This window comes from Ovis canadensis, chromosome 17 (genome assembly GCF_042477335.2).
Source record: "Ovis canadensis isolate MfBH-ARS-UI-01 breed Bighorn chromosome 17, ARS-UI_OviCan_v2, whole genome shotgun sequence".
NCBI lineage: Eukaryota > Metazoa > Chordata > Mammalia > Artiodactyla > Bovidae > Ovis > Ovis canadensis.
In genome coordinates this window covers 83,134,136-83,158,722 of record NC_091261.1, presented here as the reverse complement: position 1 = coordinate 83,158,722, position 24,587 = coordinate 83,134,136, and the positions used below count along the sequence as shown (strand labels likewise).

The 24,587-nt window shown below is 63.7% G+C and overlaps 2 protein-coding genes and 1 long non-coding RNA gene across 14 annotated transcripts in view; all 3 read right to left on the bottom strand.

The window, feature by feature from the left end:
* Nucleotides 1-26: 26 nt before the first annotated feature.
* On the bottom strand, nt 27-17,652 carry DGCR8 (DGCR8 microprocessor complex subunit). Of its 3 annotated transcripts, XM_069558521.1 has the most exons (15): nt 17,305-17,432; nt 14,516-14,597; nt 12,144-13,139; nt 11,570-11,726; nt 9,973-10,115; nt 9,600-9,843; nt 8,424-8,621; nt 8,228-8,329; nt 7,443-7,541; nt 6,643-6,725; nt 3,023-3,123; nt 2,777-2,883; nt 1,921-2,048; nt 1,269-1,382; nt 27-1,105 (listed from the first exon to the last, which is right to left on the bottom strand). In XM_069558521.1, the coding sequence occupies exons 3-15, from the start codon at nt 12,861-12,863 to the stop codon at nt 1,022-1,024; spliced, it is 2,280 nt and encodes a 759-aa protein (XP_069414622.1). In that variant the 5' UTR covers nt 12,864-13,139; nt 14,516-14,597; nt 17,305-17,432; the 3' UTR covers nt 27-1,021. The 3 variants fall into 3 exon arrangements, with proteins under 3 accessions (XP_069414622.1, XP_069414621.1, XP_069414623.1); XM_069558520.1 differs by lacking the exon at nt 14,516-14,597 and having other exon boundaries at nt 17,305-17,652; XM_069558522.1 differs by lacking the exons at nt 14,516-14,597; nt 17,305-17,432 and adding an exon at nt 15,804-16,054.
* Nucleotides 17,653-18,472: 820 nt separating this feature from the next.
* LOC138422906 (uncharacterized) lies at nt 18,473-20,786 on the bottom strand. The gene is made up of 2 exons (XR_011250064.1): nt 18,866-20,786; nt 18,473-18,587 (listed from the first exon to the last, which is right to left on the bottom strand). It is a non-coding gene; the product is annotated as an uncharacterized lncRNA (long non-coding RNA).
* A 289-nt stretch (nt 20,787-21,075) lies between these two features.
* TANGO2 (transport and golgi organization 2 homolog) overlaps nt 21,076-24,587 on the bottom strand; it is a 32,813-nt gene continuing 29,301 nt past the window's right edge. For 5 of the 10 annotated variants that reach the window (XM_069558509.1, XM_069558503.1, XM_069558506.1 and 2 more), the window contains exons 7-10: nt 22,589-22,742; nt 22,192-22,296; nt 21,713-21,877; nt 21,076-21,535 (exon numbers count right to left, since the gene is read on the bottom strand). In XM_069558509.1, coding sequence (XP_069414610.1) covers nt 21,757-21,877; nt 22,192-22,296; nt 22,589-22,742 — 380 coding nt within the window. In that variant the 3' untranslated portion in view covers nt 21,076-21,535; nt 21,713-21,756. Of the gene's footprint in view, nt 21,878-22,191; nt 22,297-22,588; nt 22,743-24,587 lie in introns of all 10 variants that reach the window. The other 5 variants (XM_069558511.1, XM_069558512.1, XM_069558513.1 and 2 more) reach the window with 2 other exon arrangements.

Here is a 24,587-nt window from a genome sequence, read left to right as displayed (position 1 = left end):
CAGTCCAGTTAGGATTCACCACCACAGACGGGACAGGACAGAAGCAAGCGTATAATTACAGCGACTTGATCCGTGGATCGTTTCACAAAGGTCTGGAGGGGCTGACCTCAGTCACGTGGAGGGGCGTTCTGAAGGCTCCATGGCTGAGGCTGGGACAGACCCGCCCCATCCCCGGGACCGCCCAGACACACCACACGGCCGCAGGTAAAGGCGAGGGCCACCCGCGCCAGCATGAGCATCTTCAGTTCCTTTTTTAAGTCCACGAGCTAAAATGCATCAACTGGTCACATCCGCTACGTGATTCCACACCTATCTTCTACCCTCACTGTAAAAGCTTCTTTCCAAACGCTAAAATATCATAAAAGCTTTAAAAATTGATGGGTTGACAGACTGGACTGTGCAAAAACTTAGTAAAAAATTACCAGAGGCCAGCAAAGGTGAGGGGCCTCTATCTACGAAGGCGTGTTCAGGGCACTAAGAACGGACGCCAGGCTGGCAAGCAGGCAGGGCAGCGCCTCTCTGGGTGAAGAAAGATCACCGTGGTGGTTTGCCTGCAACCTCTGACAAACAGCTGTGACACTGAGTCCTGTTCATTTTAAATAGTCCCTCCTACTGTAGCTCTTTCAGAAAAAAGAAGGGAAGCCCAGGAGGCTGGGAGGGGAGGGTGCCGGCCTGCGCCTTCTGCTGGGTCCCTACATGCCTGTGGGGGCCAGGGGTGCGTGGCCTTCGCATTTCACGTCATCAACTATCACTTCCAGTCAGTGCACGTCACATAGAAAGTTCATGAAAACCTTCAGAGCCCGTCCACACGGCCAGAGCCTCACGGCGATCTCCCAGCTGTCTGCGGCCGCCTGTGTGGCAGGTGGGTAGAGGCCAGGACACAGCCGCCCGGCCTGTAGGTGGCCTCCGGGGGAGCTGCGTGGCCTGCCGTCAGGCACGTGGCGGGGGCGGGGGCCAGAGGCCTGGGCCGCAGGGTTCGTGGGGAGGGCCCCAGCGCGCTGGCAGCCCTGGCCGGCCGCCCTCACACGTCCACGGTGCAGAGGGGCTCGCCACCAGGCTGCGCAGATGCCACGATGGACATCTTGGGCTTCCTGCGCGTCTCCTCCTGGAAGGACACTGAGGTCAGGTGGGGCCACAGGGACCGCAGCTTGAGGTCAGGGGTGGGGCCACGGGCACTGCGGGGCCCCGGGGAAGGGGTGAGCCCAGCACGCATGCCCAGCAGAGGAGGGTCGAGGTCACAGCCCCCGGGGCCCGGGGCCGCCGCCTACCCGCTCCTCCGCCAGCCGCCGCATCTCCTCTTGCAGCTTGCTCAGGATGTGCAGGTTGGGCTTGTTCTTGCGAGCAAACTGCTGGAGCTCGATCACGCTCTTGTCCGAGGTCTCCTGGGGAGCAGAGCCTGCTGGCAGCACCAGCCGGGGCCTCCCCTCCCACAGCCCAGCTGCCGTCTGCCCGCTCCCGCCGCCTCGGGCGCAGGGGGTCTGCTGGCCCCCACAGCTGCCAGCCGCCAGCCAGGCACGCACCGTGCCCAAGCAAGCTTCTCCCCAGCTCCCGGCCCAGCAGGACGCTCTCCACACACAGACAGGAAGGCAGCGGCTCAGCCACACAAGGCCCAGCGCCTCAGGGACCCCCACACCCCCAAGCCCAGAGCCAGGAACTCTCCAGGAACAGCTGGGGTGTCCTCCACAGTCCTCACCCTCCACACCCACCACTCACTGGGGACTGTTCCTGAAGTCGGGGAAAAAAATCAAAAACCAGATGTCACTTCCCTTCAATTTCCCCTAAATGCACAAAAATTCAGCAGTTGCGAAATCTCAACATCTTGGCCAAAACAGAGGACACACACGGGCTGTTGTGAGGCGCGTGGTGCTGGTGCCCGGGGCAGCGCCCACCTGCCCGCCGCGCCCCCCCCAACCCCGCTACCTGCTTGGCCATCTTGCTGCTCTCGCGGCCATACATGCGCAGCAAGGACCCCCAGTTCCTGACGTGCGGGTGCAGCAGCTGCAGGATCTTCTGAGATGCTAACTGCTTTCCGACGCGCTTGTTCTTGCCTAGGCGGAGACGTGGACACAGAATCAAGACACCCATGTCCACAGGGCACCGTATCAAGACGGGCACACTCCACACAGGCCCACCCGCCAGGGGCTCAGGGAGGGCAGGAAGCCCCCCAGGCTGCGGCTCTCAAGGGCCCCTGCCCACAGCTGCAGACACACAGATGATGCGTCCTGCAAGGCAGGCTGGGGCCTGGGGGGAGTCCTGTGCGGCGGATGTTTCTAGATAGAGAAAGGAGAGGCTGGGGTGCAGAGCAGGCTGGAGGGGCGCAGGGCCTCTACCCTGGGTGGGTCTGTTCCCACCCTGCCCCCTGCTCAGGGCCGGACTTGGCAAAGCACTGGCGTCCGTGGGGGACGGCCTGGTCTGCACCGGCATGACCTTCTCCCTTACCCAGTGCTGGGCTGTGCTTAGACAGTCCCACAGTCTCTGTGTGAGGCCACCTCCAGCCCTGGGCGAGGCGAAGAGCAGCGGGCCTGCTCCCCTCCCAGGGACCCAGGGCTGGGCAGGCCGTGCTGGTAGCAGGGCCACGGCCCAGCCAGCTGAGCAGCTCAAGCCCGGGACACTAGCCGCCACAGCGGTGTGCAGGCTGGCTGGGTCTCAGGGTGACGTGCGGTGCGGCAGGCACACCTGGGAGCCATCAGCACGTGGCTGAGGCCCAGGTGAGCCCAGGCAGCGGACCCCACGGTCACGGAAAGCAGGTGTGCGGGGGCCGGGGAGGGGGGCTTACACCAGCCTCGCACTGTGTGCTTGCCGCACGCCATGACGTATTCGCTCTTCTGGTTTTTACCAGGAACCACTTCAAACTTGATGGAGGTGTCTCCCATCCCGTGGTTTCTGGGGGACAAAGCAGACAGTAGGCAACATCGCCCCAAGAAGGCCCTCACCGTCCTCCCCAGACCGCGGCTCCCAGCCCAGAAGGGCTCTCCCAGGCCCCGTGGGTCCCCTGGGGAGGCCCCAGGAAGGGACACCCCACCTTTTAAGGCACTCGTGGAGGATCTGGTAGGGGGAGAGCAGCCCGGCCTTGCTGGTCAGCTCGTAGACCCGCGAGTCCTCGATACTGATGTGGTTGAAATACTACAAAGGGAAGTGGCCGTGAGTGCCAGCCACGCCCAGGGCCCATCCAGCCGCCCCCGCCCTTGTCTCAGCCTCTCAGCGACACTAACCACACCTCGGGCCGGGCCACCCGAGACACGCCTGCCTGCTGGCCTCAGAGCCTGTCCTGAACCAGAGTCTGATCGGACGACTGGGCCAGAAAGCTAAAGACACACGACCTTTGGAGAAACCTTGAAAACCATCGTAAGTGAGTTTAGGATAGAGAAAGTGATCGGACACAACAGAACAGAAGCTCAGCCATGGTGACGAAGAGGCGCCCAGCCAGTTCACAGAGAAGGAAACTGGCAACAGAGGCCTCGCCAGCCCGGAGCCGGCTGGGACCCTCAGGAGCACAGCCCCTCCCCCTGGCTGTGGCCCAGAACCACACGCTCTGTCAGAGCTTCTCAGGGAGGCCCCTCCCTCTACTGCCCAGCCCCTGGGGGCCCAGCCCCACCGTCTTCATGCGGAACTCCAGGAACCTGCTCCTCCAGGAGCGAGGGAGCTCCCTGCCCCACAGCGTCAGGAGGTGGCCCTGATCTCAGCGAGCGGAAAAGCACCCTGTCTGAGCGTGCCCCGCTCCCAGCACCTCTGGGTGTTGGCCAGCCAGGGCACCCTGAGCCCCACAGTCAGGGTGCTGCTCAGACTGCCGGCCACGAGGGAAGAACCCACCCCCGGGCACAGGGGGCGGAGGATGGGGCTGCAGGTCCTGCCCCCGACTGCACAGTGGTGCTCCCGGCAACCAGCCCCCTGCCTCGGGCCACCTCGACGTGAACTCAGGCGGAGGGAAGGGGTCAGAATAAAGGGTTCTCTTCACTTAACCTGTCTGTACTTTCTGGTTGCACCTCCTGGCACGCAGGATCCCAATTCCCCTGCATCAGAAGTATGGAGTCCCAACCACAGGCCTGCCAGGGAAGTCCCAAACACCCCTTCACTCTTCTCGAAGGGAGCTGCTTCAGGGACTGGGGGGGCAAGAGCCAAGTGGCAGTTTCCCTACCTCAGTAGCTCTGTGCAGGGACCAAGGACAGAGGGCAAACGTCTCTGTCTCTTTATCACACGATCACAAAGACACATGCGCCTAACAGCCCCAGATGCAGGGAGAAAACCTGAGGGCAGTGAAGGGACAGCTCGGCAGCAACTGGGGACTCAGGCCGCTCACTCCAGGACAGACCCCCGGAAGGGGAGCACGCCCCTCACCAGCTCGGGCTGTTCACTCCGCCAGCAAGCACACACGCCTAGCCTTTCAGGCAGGCAGAGCACAGCCTCGACATACGGTAAAGGACCGACTGGAATCACACAAGCTGTGGTTCTGAATCACAACAGAATTAGGTTAGAAATCAGTAACTGGAGACCTCCCTGGTGGTCCAGTGGCTTAGACTCCGTGCTCCTAACGCTGAGGAGCAGGGTTCGGTTCCTGGTCAGGGAACTAGATCCTACATGCTGCAACTAAGACCTGGGTCAGCCAAATAAAGAAATATTTAAAAAAAATAAAAAAATCAACAACTGAAGGAAACTGGGGAGACGCACAAATATATGAAAAGTAAACGGTCCTAAAATAACAACTGGCTCAAAGGAAAAAAATCACAAGGGAAACCAGGACAACACCGAGCTGCAGGTCAGACCACAACACACCTGTATCAGAGCAGGAGTGTGGGTGTAAGGGAGTACGGAGGGAAGGGGCGGGAGAGTGGGCGCAGGCAGCACAGAGGGAAGCTGACAGCTGTAAGCGCCACACCTGAGGAGACCTCAAGCCGACACCCTAACCCCTAGGAAACTAGAAGAAAGGACAAGCCAAACACAAGCCTGGCAGAAAGGAAAAATAAGGCTGGAGCTGAAACAGAGAAGGACGAGAACTCCCAGACAAGCAGCAGCTCGTGTGTGAGGACCAGCAACACGGGTCGCACACTGAGAACGGCCGAAAGCAAACAAAGGCTCAACCCGCTAAAACGCAGGCACGGAAGCAAGGACGCACAGCCCCGCTGAAACACACAGGGCTACAAGAGGGCACTGTGAGTGCCAGGCCCCTGGAGGGCCTGGCCAACTGGGAAAACTCCTGCAGACCCAGGATCCCACAGCCGGCTCGAGCAGCGGCAGAAAACCGGAAAACGCCTAACGAGTAAACACTTCGAGAGCAAGGGGAAGCCCAGGCCCAGATGGTCTCACTGGTGAATTCCACCAAGCATGAAAAAAATTAGCACCAATCCTTTGCAAACTATTCCACACGATGAAACAGGAAGGAACACTTTCCCACTCATTCTATGAGGCAAGCACTGCCCTGATTCCAACACCAAAGACATCATAAGGAAAAAAATGCAGACCAGCACCCCTTAAAAACACAGCTGCCGAAATCCTCAACAGAACAGCAGCGAGCCAAGCCCGTCCACACAAAGGAGGCTGGCTGCAGCACAGCTGAGGGGGACTCACCTCAGGAAGGCGAGGTTCGTTTTATATCCAAAAGCGAAGCAGCACAACCCCATACCAGTAAAACCAAAGATAAAAACCATGTGATCATCTCACAGAAGCAGAAAGTTCAAAACCCAACACCCACTTGCAGACAGTCAGCAAACCAGGAGCGGAGGGAAACGTCCTCACACCGATAAAGCCCCAGCTCAGCAGCGAGAGCACGTGGCTCTGGCCCCACCGACTGCAGGGGTCAGAGGTGGCGGGCCCAGCACAGAAAGCAGCCAGTGCCGCAGGGCCAGCGGGCGGGTCGAGCCTGGGCTCAGACGGCGGGCCGGGGCTTCCTTCCAGAGTGATGAACACAAGCTGAGCACACAGAACCCACTGTGTTGTGTAGCTTAAAAGGGAAAAACTATGGTACATCTAAGGTAAACTTCAATAAAGGTGTTATAAAAAAAGAGTGCAGGGCCTCCCTGGTGGGCCAGTAGTCGACAGCATGCTTCCAACGCGAGGGGCCTGGGTTCTGTCCCTGGCCAGGGAACTAGAGCCCGCGTGACGGAACTAAGCCCGGCACAGAGGGAACAGAGACAGCCTGGTGTTTTAAAACAAGGGCAGGGAGCTCCCCTGGTGGTCCACTGGTTAAGAGCGCTGCCTTCCAGTGCAGGGGGTAAGGGTTTGATGCCGGGTCCAGGAGCAGAGATCCCACATGCCTTGCGGCCAAAAACACCAAAATAATACAGAAGCAGTGTTGTAACAAATTCAATAAAGACTTTAAAAATAAACAAATAATTAATTTTAAAAAAGGGCACATCCTTCAGTGTGGGCAGCCCTTGCTGCAAAAACCCACGGAAGCAATCTACCCAAAGCAGCTCACGAACAGTTCTAAGCAGTTCTCAACAAAGAACAGTCCAGCTTTTGCAGCCTCTGTCTCAAAGGCTCGTCCACCGCACGCCTGTCAGTGCAGAGTGACTTCCTCCCAATACGGCAAACGCAGCCTCTCACACCCACAGCAAGACGGGGCGGAGACCCAGCAGGAGACAGCCCCCGCCCACAGAGACAGGCGGCCTCCCCGCCCGCCCGAAGCCAGCGGCGGGCCGTGCTCACCTCCAGCTCCTCACTGTCTCTGGGCTTCTCCTCCGATGTCTGCTTGACGAAGTCGGGGATGAGGATCTCCAGCGTGGCGCGGGCTGTGGGGAGGAGCACCAGGTGAGCAGCCAAACTCAGACAGGAGGCGGGCCCCAGGGGCGGAGCGGCACTCTCTGCAGGCCAAGCATGGGTGCCCTGGGCACAGCCCTGGGCATAGAAGCGTGCCTGCAGGGGCCGGCCTCACCGGGGTGGGCTGGGGGTGTCGAGGACGGCTGCACCTCACAGCTTTCTGCCCTGAGAGCCCGCAAACAGCCCACTGGTGGGTGGAGCCAGAAGACCCTCTGGAGGCTCTCTAAAGTGGAGGGGCCTCCTGGAGGGAGGAGATCATATGACGCCGGCAGAGGCTGGCTCAGTGCCTCCCCATGAGAGGGGCTAGCCGGCTCCCAGAAGCACGCTGACGCGCCGGCGGGGGTGCAGCCAGCAGCAAGAGCCCCCGTAGAGCCTGCCCGGCTGTGCTCGACCGGCAGCCCCAAGCCTCACGGGAAGCACATGTCAGGACCCCCGAGGAGCACGCCCGCTGTGCGGGGTCTACACAGATGGCGCCCAGGCTCAGGCAGCGCAGAGCACTGTGTGTGTGGCGGTAGGGGGGTGCATGGAGGGCCGGGGCAGGAGGCGCGGGCCCACCCGACCGAGCGGACAAAGGCCCTCTACGTTTGCTTCTCCCATTCTGCCTCTTGGTGAGCCCTTCCCAGTGAGTGGGTAAGTGGCCCACCCCGCCTCCGGCCGGGGCGGCCACGTGCCCCCAGCAGGCGCCTTACCTGCTCTGTTCTTGGCCAGCTTCTTGCTGCTCGCCGTCCCAGAGCCATAGGTCACACCGTCAATGGTCACCGAGGCCCCGAAAGGCTCGCTCGGATTCTCTTAAATCAGAACGACCCCTTTAAAACACATGTGGCCAGGACGCTCACAGCACACACACACACTCTGCTCACTGCGGAGGGTGGGGCAGGGCTGCTGCAGGAAGGCAGGGTGGGGGTCCCTGGGGCACTGGGCAGCCACCGAGGGAGACAGGCCAGAGGCAGAGCCTCCAGGCACGGAGAGCGAGGTCTGAGAGAGGAGGGCAGGCGCGGGGTGCACACAGAACGTGAGGGGCAGGAACACAGACGCGGAAAGCCGAGAAAAAAGGGAGGCCACGGTGGACCTGAGCTTCCAGCCTTCACTCAGGAGGCTGAGGGCGGCCCAGAGGGAGCCGGCAGCCCTGCGGCTCCTCCACCCCGAGGCCTGGTGGGCTGTGGGGAGGGGACGGCAGGCAAGGATGACCCCCTCCGTTTCCTGTCTCATCCAAGGTGGAGAAGGCAGGCCGGGATAGGGAGGCCTGGACGGGACGGGAGCTGGGGACGGGGGACGGGAGCTGGGGACGGGGGCTGGGGCCGGGGGCCGGGGGACGGGGTGGGAGCTGGGGACGGGGGACGGGAGCTGGGGACGGGGGCTGGGGACGGGGGATGGGGGACGGGGTGGGAGCTGGGGCCGGGGGGCGGGAGCTGGGGACGGGGGCTGGGGCCGGGGGCCGGGGGCCGGTGGGCGGGCGGGCGTGCGGGGCGCTCACCGCACTCGAAGAAGCCGTAGACGGGCCGGACCTTGAGCACGCGCTGCATGTACTCGTGCAGGATGCACACCTCGGACTTGCCGTTGGGGTTGATGACGAACTCTGCGCGGGGCGACAGGGCCCGTCTCAGAGCAGCTGGGACCCCCGCCTACGGGGCGGGCTCGGGGCCGCGGGGCGGGCTCGGGGCCCGGCTCACCTTTCTTCGTGGGCGCGTCCTGCACAGACAGCGTGATGAGCTTCTGGTTGGCGGGCAGGATGGGCCTCTCGGACTCGGCCTGCTTTCGCTTCATTTCTCGATTGAACTGCCGACGCTCGGCCCACGTCCTGAACTTCTTCACGGTCACTTGCTCAAAGTCGAAGCGCTTCTCCAGGTAATTCCGAAACTCCTCAAGGTCTGCACGGATTGACCAGACACCCGAGTGACGGACCCCCAACCAGAGTCACTCCCTCGGTGGCAGGCCGGGGTCCAGCCACACAACGCCCCTCCCGCTTCCCCTCAAGGATGAGGGGCCAAGCAATCAGGCTCCTTAGCTCTGCCAGGTCCCCCAGGGAGAAACTTCTGGGCTATCCTTTTAGTTTATTTAGAACAGAAAAACAAAAAATTAAGAAAGAGGAATGTTTAAAAAAAACACCACCATCAGCCTCCAGGACCTTCTCCCCATCCGGAACCAGGTGCCAATGGCCCGCAGCGGAGGCATCGAGCCCAGCACAGCCTCCTGCCCCCGCCTCTCCCCCAGGACCCCCAGGCCTCCCGTCAGCCCCACCCTGCTGTGTCCTCCAGAGGCCTGGACGCCATGCACACGCTTGCACACTTAGGGACGGAGCAAAACCACAGAGCTCCCCACACAGGAGTGTGGACCAGTGGGCACACGCTGAGGATGGCGCCACGGGGAGACCATCAGGCAGACGGGGGGCCCTCTAGCTGTGTCTCGAGAATACCCCCGTGCCCGCGGAGCACCAGTGCACTCCCCGGAGGTTTCCCCGCCAGCCCCAGACACGGCCCCTCCTTGGGAGCAGCCCCCAGCCCCTCACGGGCAGGAGCACGCAGACAGCTAGGGATGGAACACGCACCACCCTCTAACAGGGACTGGGCAGGGGCCAAGAGAGCCGCCCCCACAGAACAGATGCGGGCGGGCCAGGGAGAGGTTACCCAGGACCAAGGGCGCCCGCGGGGCTGAGGCAGTGGCTGCGCCCACCCCAGCAGGGGGACCCAGGACCAACAGGCACACACCCTGCGCCAAGAGGCCCCACAGTCGTGAGCAAAGGCCGTCTGGACAGTGGCGCCGGCCAGCAGGCGGGTCTCCCGGGCGCAGGGGGGGGCAGGCGCAGACGGCGCCCTCCTCCTTAGGGGCCAAGTTCACGCGAAGCTTACCGACCGACTCGTCCTTGCACACCTCCACCTTGGCCTTCACCTGCCCCAGGGCCCCGGGCGCCGCCTCGGCCCCCAGGGGGTCCTTCTCGTCTGGGGGCCCCGCGTCGGCACCCAGGGGGTCGGGCTCATCCGGGGGCAGCTCCGGCTCCGGGGGGGCAAGCCCCGCGCCCCGCTCCCGCTCCTCGCTGTCCTTCATCTTCCGGTAGTGCAGGCAGGGGATGCTGGTCAGAGGAGGGCCGTGTTTCTGCAGGTGGGAAGACCACAGAGGTCACCAGGCCGGACGCGCGGGCCTCTGACACCCCCACCAGCCTGCCTGGCAACCACCTCCCTCTGCAGCCTGCGAGACCACATGCGGGACGGACTCGGCCCCTACCCGGATGCTCCCCGTGCCCAGGAAGTAGGGCCTGGACCAGGTGACCACCCGTGACTCCCGGTGCAGGTACACGGGCACTCCGGAGTTGTGGAACGTCATGATCCAGCCGTCGGGCAGCGGCTCCGTCGGCGGGCGGCCGCGGCCTGCGCGGGGCAAGAACAGTTACGGTCACGGCCGCGCGGGCGCCATCAGGACAGTCACAGTCTGCCCCCGGGCGGAAACAGCAGCACGCTGGAGCCCGCCTTACAGGAAAGCTCTGAGCAGGGTGGGGATGGCCCACCCCCACCAGGAGAGCCCAGCCCCGCCTGCAAGCCCGCTCCTCTGAGTGCTGGGCCCGAGCCTCTGGGACCCAAGGGCGCCAAGACCCTCCTCACCTGCTCTAGTCCCCGGACACACCACAGAGCCCTGAGCAGCGCTCCGCAAGACACACGGCCTCACTGCAGCTCTGCCGCCCTGACGCTGCCTCTCTGCCCGCCTCCCGCGGGTACAGCCACAGGGGCTGGGTAGGCTCCGCTAGGAACCGCAGACTGTGGGTCACTGCTCCCTGTGACCCGGTGGCAAGCCTGCACTGTCCCGAGCTGCCACGGACAGGCCTGCTGCTGGGAGATGCACAGGACCAAGGCTCAAGGACAGCTTGCTTTTCTTACCAGTATTGGGAGCAAGTGAAAAGGTCAGAAACAAAAGTGAAATGCCACGTGGAATCTAAAAAAACACACGGACGAGATGAAAACAACCCCACCAGCTCTTATGGAAACGGAACGACTCCCTCGTGCCAGGCCTGACACCCGCACGCAGCTGACGCCAAGCGACCGCCAGCGTCAGGACGGCCCTGGGACGGCAGGCAAGGCTGGGCACGCACAGGCCCCCTCGGGCACCCCTGCCCCACAGGCTGGGCCAGGAGCTGCCTGCAACCAGCCCCGGGTAACCAAGGGGGAGGAGGCGTGTTGTCACCGCGAGCAGACCAGCGCGCAGGCGGCAGACACGCGCCCGGCCCTGCCGACGGGCCCGCTCTGCGGCCGGGAAACGGCGCGCCGGCCATGCCGCGGTTCCTGTCATGCTGGCCACCTGCGTGGTGCTCAGCAGAAGGCATCACCTGCGTGCCCGAGTCCCTCCAGCCCCTTCCCGCCGCCCACCCGACACCAAGAGGCACCCCCAGGCCAAGACAGAAAAAGGGGGCCCGAGAGGGCCCCGTGTCAGCAGGTGGCCGCACGGGGCAGCTCTGAGCACCCCAACCGCTCTTCCCGGTATACCCGTGACCCCTCCATCTCTGTCCACACGGGGCCACGGGTCGTGCTTTCACAGCAGACTGTGGAATGAGTCCTGCCTGCTTCCAGTGGTTTCCCCAGCACTCGGCACAGAGCCCTGAACTCAGACGGGGGCCGCGAGCAGACCCTACGCTCAGCACCGCCCCGTCCATGGCCTCCACACCCCGGCGCCCTCTCCCCGCACCCCGGCAGTACACAGGCTGTGTCCTCACGCTCCAAGCTGCCGGCCCCGACGGGACCCTCCTGCCTGCAGACGCACACAGCCGCCCAGACCGCCTCCCGGCAGCCTGAGCGCTCTCCCAGGCGCCTTGCTGCTTCCCGGCCCGACTCACTCTTGAGAACGGTCTTAATCTTGGTCATCATCGGCTGCACACTCGTCTCCCCGTCCGACGGGTGGTCGCTGTCTCCGTATCTCTCCTCCGTGCGCCTCTTCTTGGGAGCACAGAGGCCCTCTTCCAGAAGAGCGTCGACATCGTTGTCAAAATCGTCCTGCAAGACACGCCGTTCAGAGGCCGCGGCCCCTGGCACCGCACTCCCGCCCGTGGGCAGGCGCCAGCAGCAACGCAGAGAGGAGGCGGTCTCAGGGGCCTAGGTGCGCCTCCGGGTGCGCTAGCACCTGAAAAGCAAAGAGGGTGAAACGGCCAGCCGAAGCACACGCTCGTGACCAGCAGATCCTTCCAAGTCGGCTGAGACAAGGGCACAAGGCAGACCTGTCACCCAAACTGTGTTAGCAGAGCTGGGACCCCGGGACGCCTAACGGCTCTCTCTCCGCGTAGACCTTTCCGCCTCCTGTGGGTTTTTTCCTCGGCTACGTTGCAGCACGGGCTTCCCAGAGATGCTGCAGCTCCCAAACACCTCTCTCTGGGTTTTGCTAAGAGTGCTCCAAAGGAGGGGACGCCGACATACCTCGTAGGAGAAATTCAAGGCCTCTTCGTCCACTCTGTCTCTCTGCACGATCGCTTTAGCCGTGAACCCGCCTGCGCCTTCTTCATCTAGCTCCACATTGTCAGTAAAGTCTTCTAACTCATCGAGCACTGCGTACTCCACTCTCCTTTCCTGATCCAGCTCATGCTCCTCGTCCCTCTTACCCGCGCTCTCACCCCCTGCGCCTACCCCGTTCCCCACACTCCCGCCAAAGGGGCCAGCATGCACGTCCCCACTGACAGGGCTGAGGGCCAGGCCACACTCTGCCCGCACGTCGCGCTCCGCTCCCGTGTACAGCACCTTCCTGTCCTCACTCCTGCAGCTCTCCGTAAAGCTCACGCTAATCTTTACATCCTTAAGCAACTTAAGATCAGGGGAGAACTTCCGGACCGCAGGTGCGTGCCGCGCTGTGCGCGGGCTGTGGCCACTACAGTTCGGGTCTACGAGGAGGCGGGCCTTAGAGGAGGATCCTTTGGAGAGAAGAGAAGCTCCGTAGAAGTTGAGCGGGTCCTCGGCAGGGGGTTCGGCCTGTCCATCACCACCAGAGCCAACGTCCATTACGTCTGCATCACTGGACGTTTGCAGGGGAGGTGGTGGAGACTGTCCACGGGGCAGCGCACGGAGGGGGCGAGCTCGGTCCTCCATCGCCACTCCTCCTGCGGGCTCGCGCGGGAGAGGAGAGGGGCTCCCACATGTCTCCATAGTACAGTGGTTAGGACTACTTTAAAAGACCAGCGCTTTTAAGAACCTGACATAACTCTAGACAGCTAGCATGCACAAGTCCGCCGAGACCCGGGTGCGTCTGCCCGCGCTGCGCGCGCTGGCGGCTTAGCCCAGCTGGCCACATTGCTCTTTTCATTAATGTAGACAGCTTTCAGAACCACTGCCTCAATTATTGGAAATCACAATGCACTCAGCTTAGTGACCGGCGGCCGCGCGCGTCTGTCCTCGAGCCGAGGGGCACCCGTCCTCCTCCACCTGCAAGAGACGCAAAGGCGCCGTCACACAGCGGCCGAGGCCCCCACCTCCCGGCACCCAGAGTCCAGTGACACTGCCTGAGGAGGGTGCCTTCCACGCTCCAGAACAGGCAAACCTGACTCCCTTCTTCAGAGCCTAAATTATAGCTTAAGTCCTGAGTCAAGTATTTTGCTAGCTGTCCACTGTATTTCCAACTTCAGAAACACAAAAAGCATATTATACTTAGGTTCAAAAAGGATTAAAAAAAACCGAAACTCCTCCACTACGCTGCACCGCGGCGCTCCCCTGGCTCGGCTCACGCGGCCAACCTCCCACAGCACACGGGGGCGTGTGGCTTCCATCTAGCACCAGTGACGGGAGTCCACTCACCTGCTCGGGCCGGTCAGTCAGAGGGCAAGCAGGCGGCCCTCCGCTCAGCTCTGCGGCACTACGGCCTCAGAGGCGCGCCCGGGGCTCCGCCCCCAGGGACCCCAGGGCACGGGGGCAGGGGCAGTGATGCGGCGGGCTGGGCATGGCTCTGCTCCCAGGAGGAGCGCTGGGAGCCACGGGGACGAAGCCCGGCCAGGCGGGCAGGGAGGGGCCACGGGGGCCAGCTGAGCCCAGGCACGGGGGTCCTGGCAGCCGCTTGGAGCCTGGCTCCATGCTGGGGCAGCAGGGAGGCCCAGGGTGAAGGGACCCTCAGGCCACAGTTCAGTCCCTACGCAGAAGGGAGGCCCACACCCACGAGAAGAGCGGACACAGAACTGACCACACTGCCGAGCGGTGGAGGCGGAGAGCGGGACGAGGCAGCCCCGAAGACCCACAGGGCCTCTCCCCAGGGGACACAGGCAGGGCCCACAGAGGAGGGTGCTCGGAGCCTCTGGGCAGGCCCGGCCAACAGGGCCAAGGCCACCAGGACACATCGGCCAGGCGGTCACCCAATCCACAGGGGAGGCCACCCAGAGAGCGAGGGCAGACCAAGAAAAGGGCTGGGGATGCAACCCTGGGGAGTTCACGCCAGAGGGAAGACACCAGGCTGAGAAGGCAAGGCGGGACGTCCAAACACAGGGCCGCGGCAGGGAGGTCCCAGCACAGCAGAACACGTGCACACACACACACACACACGTGCACACACGCACCCCACACCGTGCAGACACACGCACGAGCATGCCATGCACGTGGATGCAGACACACATGCGTGCCCACACCCCGCGGGGCGGCTTGCGGGCTGCAGACAGACAGGAAACAGCAGACACCACATGTTTGAGAGGCTGCAGTGGGGGAACAGGACACAAAAGACAGAGGCTTGTCCGGGGCGACCGACCCACCGACGACTGTTCACTGACCACCTACTCTGACGGGGTGTCAGCATGAGCGAGAGGGCAGCAGCCACTGACCTGTCTTCTACTTCCCGGGTCCCAAGGTGTCCTCATGTTTCCGAACACAAGACCTCCCCCGCAGGCACGTCTGCCAAAAGTGCTAAGGACCAAGGAAACAGGGCACACGGGTGGGGACGGACGCGGAGCCGGGAGGCCACTGAGGCGGCACCGGACACGCACGAGGACCGCCGAGCGGGGCGAGGCCAGTCTCCTGGCTCCAAGAAAGCTCATTTCAGACAGGCAGGCCGGCACGCCCAGCACTACAGGACACAGACACGACCAGGACCAAAGCCCTGGGCGCCAGGCAGGTTTGCAGAGGCCCCAGCAAGAGCCCACCCGCGATCCTGGAGGCCACAAAGGCTAAAACGAAGAGACGTGCAGAGACGGGGACACCTCCGGCCACGCTCGGAGCCTGAGAAGCTCAGTGCAGAAGCACAGAGCCAAGATGGTAACGATGAACCTGAAGGGAGGCCTTGAAGAGGTGCCCAGAGTGCAGACTGGGAGCCGCAGCGAGGGGTCCTCGGAGCTTGGGGAGCCGCCGGGCCCCGGGGGCGGCAGTGCGCTGAGGGCTCCGCTGCAGGCTGTCCCGAGCACGCTCCTGACCTTCCCTGTTTGCTATCTGCACCCGTCAACGCCTTCCACGGGGCGCACACAGAACACTGCAGATGCCGAGGACCGGAGGCAGACACAATCCCCAGCCCCAGAGCTCACACATTAGCAGAGAGACGGACAAGTAACCACTAAGAAAAACTGAGACGCGCTCAAGAGAAAGCAAAGCAAGGAGCTGAGGAAAGGGTGGGCAGCAAAGGCCTCACAGCCAACACCCCCTGAAGGTGGAGGAGGGGATATTCCAGGCAACACCGAGAAGAGCAAAGGCCCCGGGGTGGGAGCACGGGGTGGCGGATGGCAGCAGTGTGCCCGCGGGAAGAGGCCAGGGCACTGAAGGCAAGCGGAGACAGGCCCCTGGACGGGAGGGTCCGAGCGGCGAGGTCACACGGCCCAAGGTCAGCGGTCGCCCCAGCCCTCGGGCAGGCCCTGCTCTAAGCACCTCACGCAGTGTCACACCAGTGCTCACACAGCACCGTGAGAAAAAGGTTAGGGACAGAGACGGCAAGCAACTTGGTCAAGGTCACACAGCGAGAAGGTGGTGGAGCGCTTTACCACCCAGGCAAGGTAGCTCCAGTCTGTACTGCCTTGGTATTAGACTTACGGTTGAAAAGAACAGCTCTGTGTCCTGAAAATCCCTAAGTGAGTAGATAATAGGAGGCACGAGGGTGAGAGCAAAGAAACAAACAAAGAGGCTCACCAGGCAGCCTGGACCAGCATGTCAAGGTGGAGGTGGTGAGAAACTGCCCTGAGGAGTGCATGGAGGCCGAGGAGACTCCACACTCAGGGACAGAGGTGTCGCGCGCAGAGGTGGTGAAGGCAGCGTGGGGAGTGTTCGGGCGGGTGAAGATCATAGCCTAGGTTTAGACACGGCTACTTGGCACCAAAGTAACACGTGGAGGTGTGGAAGAGGCAGCCGGAAGCGTGCAGCTGTCAGAAGGGAGGCCGGGGCTGGAGACGGACATGCAGGTGTCAGGAGAGACGGAGTTAAAATCAGGGACTGGACGAGATCGCCAAGGAAGGGAGTGCAGATCCTACGAGAAGCCAAGACTCACTTCCCTACCCTGAGGTCACAGTCAGGTCATAAAAGCCCGGAGACATGCCCCACACGGTGGCTGGGGCCACGGCAGGCTCGGAGGCTGGCCCTCCTGCCATCGCTACTGCTCCAGCTGACGGCACACACGGATGCAGACCCGGCTCGCCAAGTGGACGGTGAGCCAGCAGCGGACTTGCAGCAGGCAGCCCAGGGTCCCAGCACAGCGGAAAACCAAGACACTCCGACAGCGCCCTTCGCTTGGGTCCACTTGCTGGGCTGGCGTGGAGGCGCTGTCTCCAACGGTCCAGTGCTGTGGCTGCAGCCTCCCGCCCAACCCAGCGGCAGAATGACCTCACCCCGCCCTTCTGTCATCTTCCGCCCGCCTCGCGTCCCACATTCACAGGCGCCACTGCTGACTGGCCTCTCCCCCGCTCCGGTGGGTGACCACCTGCGGCAGGGTTTCTGGCCCACTCTACCCGCCGCCCAGGACTGGAGTCCAGTCTGCGGCCAGGACACCGGACACCCGCCTAGCATTCGGGGCCTGGCAGTCCCCGGCCCTAGGCAGGACGGCTGGGCGCCGGGGAACCGCGGTACATGCAGCAAGCAAGCCAGTCAAGCTCCTGCCCCGAGCAACCCAGGTCCATCGGAGGGCACCTGGCGGGGGCCACTGTCAACAGGTGGTCCCCTTCCACTGGTTTCTACCCCGGGGTCATTGTTACGACAAAGCCACATCCCGATCGTCTACGTGACCCTGGGTCCGCGAGCGTGTGGTGGAAAAGACGGGAGGCTTCTCACGTTTCCCAGGCTCTCGCGCCCGGCAGGGTCCCGGGCCGGCACCGCCGCGGTCGGGACCTTGCCCGCCCGAAAGCCCTTTACGGCTCTGGGCCCACCGGACGAGGGGGGGGGGGTCTCCTCACACCCCGGGGCCGGCCCGCGCGGAAAGCGAGCGGCGCGGCGGCCCCCGGCCCCGGTCCCGACCGCGGCGGGCCCCGCGCCCGCGCCCTCGGCGCCTCACAAAGGCGGACGGGGACTCGGCGTGGCCGGGCCCGCCCCGCCGCCCGCCGGCCCCGCGGCCTCGGCCCGGGAGCGGAAGGGCGCGCCTCACGCAGGCCACAGCGCCGCCCACCCGCCCGGCCGCGGGGCGCCCCTCGCGCCCCGCACCTACCTCCGGCGCCCGCGGCCCGCCCGCAGCGCAGAGCCCCGCGGCCCGGCCGCCGCCGCCACCGCCGCCCTCCAGAGGGGCCGCGCGGGCGCTCTTCGCTCGGCGGGACCCGCCTGCCGCGCGCGGCGAGCGGAGGGCGGGCCTTGGCGCACGCAGCCAATCCTGCGCGCGGCCTGCCCGCATTGGGGGAGCCGCCGGGCGGGCTGCGGAGGCCGCCAATCGGCGGCGCGCGGCGCTCGCGGCCGCGGAGCGCGGCCCAATGAACGGCGCGGCTGCGCGGGCGCGACCGGGCGCTGAGGCCGCCGCCGCGCTAACGGTCGCCGCCGGGGCGGGGCTCGGCGCGCGGAGGGCGCCGGGAACGGGGGGAGCCCGGGGGACGCCGGGAGCGAGGGCGCGCGGGGGACGCCGGGAGCGGGGGCGCGCGGGGGACGCCGGGAGCGGGGGGTGGCGCGGGAGCCCTGGGCGCGGCCGCAGGCACGCCGACCTCCACGCTTTCCGTGTGAAAGCGGTGAGCGTAAGGATAAGGGGGGCAAAGACAGGAGGGCGCTGCTGTCCGGCCCTTCTCGGCTCGCTGGTCCTGCGCGGAGCCAGGACTGCCCCTGCCGAGGCGGGAGCTCCCCCGGCACGGAGACGGCTGCAAACCAAAGCCGGGGGCCGGGCGGGGCCCGTCGGTTTGACGGTGTTACAGAGCCCCCACCCCCCCACCCCCCACTCCCTGGCTGCAAGGCCAAGGCGGTGACTTTGCAGGAGACAATTGGGAAGACCGCTCCGCCAGGCGCCCCAGCAAAGGTGCGCACGTCCACCATCAGAGCGGATAAAGACGTGTTGCTTTGTGTCTTCAAGATGCCTCGATTTAAAAAAAAAAAAAAAAAAAGGAGGGGAAAACGCCAGTAGAGGGACATACGGAGGGCCTCCCGAGAAGGACATACTAACGCCGCAAAGGCAAAGCCCGCGTGTAATCACAAAGACCCGGCAAACCCACAGGAGGGTCCTTCTACCCCCAAAATGGCCGGTACTTTTCAAAAAACGTCAAGATCATTCAAGTCGGAGAGAGACTGGGGAGCCCTCTAGGGCTGGAGGAGCCACAACCAAGTGTGATGAGGGGGTCAGGCAAGGGTTATTAGTGGGACAAAGGTCAGCAGATTTGTTAACAATATTGTATCAATGCTAATTTCATGGTTGTAAATGTTTACTGTGGTTAGGTAAGGTGTTGAGATTTGATCTTGGTGAAGGATACTGGATTCTTTGTTCCATTTTTCAAGTTTGTAGCAAGTTGAAATCATTTCCTAAAACCAGCCAGGGGAGGGGTGCTGCAGGTCACTAAGCGGGAGGCCCACCTATGCCTTCCCTCCCTGCCTGCCCTCTGCTTGCCAGGCTGTGCCATGGGGTTGGCACCAGGCACCCCACAGCGGGCACTGAGCCCTGTGAGCGTCTGGCTCTTGGACTCAGCCAGCTACTGCCCTTGACCAGTGCACTCAGAGCCCATGGGAACCCCCAGCCCACCACCCTCCATCTAGCCGCCTCACCACACTTCATTGCCACGTGAGGTAGGGACCCCACCTACCCAGTCAAGCCTGAGACCTCAGCCGTGCACACTGCAGCCACCTTTCCACTTGGCCTGGCACCAGGCAGCTGACAGACAAGGACCTCACCACGGGGCTGCCCCGCTGTCCTCAGCTGGCTCCAGCATCGGAGTCACAGAGATCAATGCCTGGAAGCTGGAACTCCAGCACAGGCTGGGGGAGGAAACCTTTCCCTCTGGGCTTCTGGGTTTCCACCTCAGCCTGGCTCACTTGAGGGGGTCTCTGCCAGCACGGGAGATCAAAAGACCCGGTGGGGGTGGGGGGGTATCTCTGCAGACAGGAGCCAGGCGCCCAGGCCCAACAGACTGACTAGACCTGAGGACCCCTGCATCCCTCGCTGATGGTGCGCTCACAGGAGCCGGGCGCCCAGGCCCAGCAGGACTGGACCTGAGGACCCCTGCATCCCTCGCTGATGGTGCGCTCACAGGAGCCGGGCGCCCAGGCCCAGCAGGACTGGACCCGAGGTCTCCGAGGCCCCCAGCCGGCTGTGTGCTCACAGACGTGTCTCTGTGCCTGCACACCTCCGCTCGGCCATCCGGGGGCCGGAGGACAAGCAGCTCATCGGGGAAGGGGCACGAGAGACCCCAGCAGGGACTCAGGGCTCACAGAGGCCTCTTCTGGGCACGTCAAAGGCCCTTCCAGGAGACAGCTAACCCGGGTCCTGAACCCTCCAAACAACAGAGACCTCGCTTCCAGACACTGGCCTGAGTCGGGAGGGCGTGCAAAGGGCCAGCACGGCCATCCTTGGCTCTCCTATCTGCCTGGCTGGGGCATCAGGACACAAGGGTGGGACAGATGAAAGGTCTTCACGCTCTTGTTCCGATCGGAGCCACACTCAGTGCACAGCCTGCCTGTCAAGACAAGGGCTTTCTGTTGTGCGGCAGAGACCAAGACAGGGAGACTGCCTCAGACAGGGTGACGGTCAGGACTTGAGCAAAGACCGGCAGGGCGGGGGAGGGGGAGCCCTTCAGGCAGAGCAAAGGCCCTGGGGCAGAAGCAGCAGTGAGCGCTGGGGCAAGCCAGTGAGCCCAGCATGCTGGACCCCGAGGGCCACCTGGCCTCACCTGCCCCCTCCTGGCCTAAGGGCTGCAGGGATGTCCCTGCATCTCCCCAGGCCTGTTTCCTGGTATGTAAAACAAGGTCACAATTTTTTATTTTGCTTGGCTGCCAAGACAAAGTATGCCAGTGAGGGGCTTATTCTGGTTCGAGGCTGGCCGTCTTGAGGTTGGGTTATCCGTCACAGGCCCTGCTCCCTCTGAGGGCTCCAGGGGACAGCAAGCCCACCTCCCTGCTTCTGGGGCTCCTTGGCAGGAAGCAGCTTGGCCCCAGCCTTCGCAGGCGTCTGTCTGCATGCCTGCCTGTCCCTGTGCCCATGTGGCCCTTTTTATAAGGACACCGGTCCTACCGATTCTCTTCTGATTATCTCTGGAAATACCTGACGAGGTCACCTGAGGGGCCAGAGCCCAGCGCCATCTCCCAGGGGGCACCCAGGTCAGCCTAGATCCACAGAACCAAGTCTGGAGCTGCTTCCTCGGGCCCGGGCTACCAGGAGCGCAGGGCAAAGGGCACATGGGGAGCGCAGGCAGCAGACATCTGAAAGCCTCTCCGGATGGCCCTGCACCAGCACAGCGGCGCCCCCAAGGGCGGCATGGCTGGCCGGGGGGCCTGTGACGCAGGCAGAGGGCACTGGCCGAGCCGGAGCCGGGGGCTTGGCCAATGGCAGCTCCGCAGGACGCGGTGGGCAGGGAGCGGCACAGGCTGCCTCACATGGGGCCACTTCCCGCTGGGCCGTGAGGAGTGAAGAGGGGACAGAGGAGGGCCAGGGAGGCAGGGCGGGCCCAGGGTGTTCCCAGCCCACCCAAGCCATCAGCACACTGAGGAAGCCAGGTCAGGGGTCGGCCGCCGAGGCGGAGGGAAGCTGGGTGCCCGTGCTGGATGCACGACTCCGGGTGCCCAGCCCCAGCTGGGGAGAGGAGCGCCAGGGTGCTCATCCAAAACCAGGACCCAGGGCTGCGCAGAGGACGGACGCCACTGCCCCCTTGGCTGGTGCACAGCCCCCCAAGCACCCGCGGGCCTCCGGAGACCTGACCCCACGGCCCCCGGGGTGCAGGGCGCCCACCTGCACTGGAGTCTGCGGACCGGAAGGGCAGCGCCCCAGCCCACACAGGCACCCTGTCTCACAGTCAAGGCGTGGAATGCACCGGCCTCAGTTTTATTGTCAGCATCCCCCATTCACGCACAGAGTCCTACGCCGTGTAGTTTCTCGGGAGGAGAACTGCAGGGGCCTCTGTGTGCCCTCCCTGACACGGGCCTGCCTGGAGCCCGGGAGCCCCGGGCAGCGCAGTGCGCAAGGGCACCCCTCAGGGACGGCCCCAGGCTGCATCTCTCTAGGGAGAGGCTTCCATCCCTCCAGACGCCCTGTCCCCTTCCAGGAGCAGGGCTGGGGGCAGCGAGGGCCATGGCCAGGACAGGAGGGGCTGCTCCGAAGCGGACGTCCACTTTTGTGTCTGGATCGCGGCGAGACTCACAGGACGAAGCACAGGAGGGTGAGAGGCACTCGCCGCGGGGCCGGCTCTCGCGGGTGGCACGCCTGGAGCACGTGTGCGTCCGAGCACGTGGGCACATGCCTATGGTCTGCGGTGTGTGCATGCCTGCATGACGTGTGTCACATGGGGCTCTGCACACGGGCAGGGGAGGCCGGGCACCCTGACTGCAGGCAGCTGTCATTTCCAGGGCCTAAGACTGGACCCCGAGCTAGACCCAGGGACGCAGACGGCTCACACAGAGGGCTCTTCCCTGGGGGACGCTGGCTGGGTCACGGGCAGTACCTGTGGCAGGGCCTCCCGGGAGCCCCAGCCACAGCGGCTGCGGGCTAGCTCTGCAGCTGGAACTCATGGGTAACGGCCTCCCAGTGGGTGGGGTCTGAGCCCAGCATGCTGCGCTCCGTGAAGGTCACGTGCCCATCGGCATCCACGAGGATGACCGTGTTGGTCCTGAAAGAGTGCAGGGCCCATGTTCAGCCCCGAAAGGTGCAGATCCAAGGTGGGAGGGGCCTCGCTGGGCCCCGGCCTGGCTCCGGTCTCGGGGCGCTCAGGCCCAGTGCCTCTGGGCCTGGGGGTGGGGGTGGGCACTGAGCTGGGGGCCCGCCAGGTTTCTGCCCAGCGGGACCACCCCACCACCACTCAGCAGGTGGGCCCTGGGCTGACGAGGCAGAACACCCAGGGCCCCCAGCCAGGGAGGCGGCGGGAGGGGCTGGGGAGGCAGGCCCCCCAGGGACGGAGGCGACACCTGTGCCTGCCTGTCCTACCTGGTGCCGTAGTCCGGGCAGCGCACGCATACGGCCGCGTACTTGCTGAGGATGGGCCGCACGTACTCCCTGCCCTGGGCCTCGATGGCCGGGTCTGGCAGCTGCCTGAAGGACAGAGGCGGTGTTCTTGCTACCAGCTCGGAGCCCTGCAGCGCCCAGGAGTCCACCAGACTGGGTGGGGGAACCACGCGAGCTGCTCCCTGCACGTCCCAGGTCAGGGCCCGGAACCCCCACTCAACCTGCGACTCGGGGCTCCTCCGCAGGGGCCACGAGACAGCGACTGCCAGCCTGTCCCTGTGCCAGGGACCCCAGGGCTGCCCGGGGCCCGACCACGCAGGCCCCACGGGCAGAAGTGGCCGGCTCGCAGAGCCTCGGTGTGTGTGCAGGGGGCACTCACGCCTCGTCGTTGCTGAGCACGTCTAGGAGCTGGGCCACCAGTGCCTCCCTGGGGAGCTCCCGGCCCCGCTCCACGGCCTCCAGGAAGAGCTGCTTCCCGAAGCACAGCTTTCTCCAGGGCGTCTCCAGCAGCGCGTTACTCAGCCCATAGGTCCCTGCAGGAGGCCGGGCGTTCTGCCAGCATGGGGGTGGGGGACTGAGACCCACCTTCCACCCACCCACCCCTTCTCTGCACGCCTCCGTCTCCAGGAACTTTTCAGGCCTGGCTGTGGGGAGGGCTCGGGTGATCAGAATCAACACCAGGGTAAGGTCTGTCCCTAAGTCGGGGGAGCCCGAGGTGGGGTACACCTGAGAAGGTTCAGGCTGAGAACCCCACAGCCTCAGGCCAGGAGGCTGCCCGCCAGGGTCAGCCGGGGTCAGGGAGCCCAACCCTGGGAAGCCCCAGGTGCCAACACGTAAACAGGACATCATCAAAATTTAAAATGACGCGCCTCAGAAGACACCAACAAGAAGGCAGGAAGACAGAATGGAAGAAAACAGTAGAAAAATCAAGTATCTGATGGGAGACTTGTATTCAGAACACACAAAATGACTCTTGCAATTCAGGAACAGAAAGATGACCCAACTGAAAAATAGGGAGAGGACTTGAGTAGACATTTCTCCGAATAAGACCCAAGAATGACCAACAAGCAGGTGAAAAGTTGCTCAGTATCATTAACTACCAGGGAAACGCAAACCAAGGCCACAGTGCAACCACATCACGCCGGGGACAGCTGCGATGAGAAGTCGGCCAGTGACAAGCCCCGGCCAGACTCGTAAAGTTGCTGCTGGCAATGTAAAATGGTGCAGCTGCTTTGGGAAACAGCCTGGCAATTCATCAAACGTCCAGGTACTTTACAATCTGCCAACTCCACTCGAAGTACCCACACAACAGAGATGAAGGTACCCACGCTAAAACGTGGAATCAACATTCACAGCAGCCAATAGCAGGGACAACCAAGTGCCCTTCAGCGGGCAAGGGATACACGAGGCAGAAAACCCACAGGACGGAACACTGTCAGTCACAAAGAGGAACGGAACCCACACACCACGGAAGGATGAGCCTTGAAAGCGTTCCTCAAAGGGAAAGGCCAGACACAAAAGGCTGGTACTGTCTGCGCCTGTCTATGTAAGTTGTGCAGGGTGGGCAAACCCACAGCGATAGAAAGCAGACGGTGGTCTCCAGGGCTGGGGGTAACTGCCAGCTCCGGGGGGTGAGCGTCCCTTCTGGAGTTGGAGTCTGGTGACGGCTGCACCACTCTGGAGACAGTGAAAACAACTGAAGACATGCTCCAGCGGGCGGGCTGGATGCCGCGTGGCCACGGCTCGATGGGGCAGTCCTTTCTTTCTTTTAAAGTAACACGGAGGGCTTCCCTGGTGGCTCAGGGGTGAAGAATCCACCTTCCAGCGCAGGAGACAGGTTCGATCCCTGACCCGGGAAGACCCCACGTGCTCTGGAGCATCTCTGCCCCTGCGCCACGACCACGGGGCCTGCCCTAGAGCCCCTGCTCCGCGAGGGAAGCCACCGCAGGGAGCAGCCCTGCTGGCCACAACTAGGGCGAGCCCAAGCAGCAAGGGAGACCCAGCACAGCCAGAAATGAGTAAATAGATAGATACAATGTTTTCAAGAAACAGAAAGAGACAGGGATGGGGGGGGGCGGGGGTAGTCTCTGGGCGACACAGCAGTGGAGAGGCGACAAGAATTTTGTCCCAGCAGCAACTCACAGACAAGCAGCCTCTCCGGGCCTGGCTGAGGGCAGCGTGGGGGTCCCGGCGCTGCCACAGAGGTCACAGAACTGGGAGCACCAGGGGCTCTGCACGGGCAGAAGCAGCCCACCTGTGCGCCAGGTGAGGCCACAGCCACCACCGGCCACAGGGGGCACGAATGCTGCGAACAGCCGCAGGAGAGACACTGGCAGAGCCCGGGCCCGGACAGCAGCAAGGGGCCCCCAGGGGAGCGG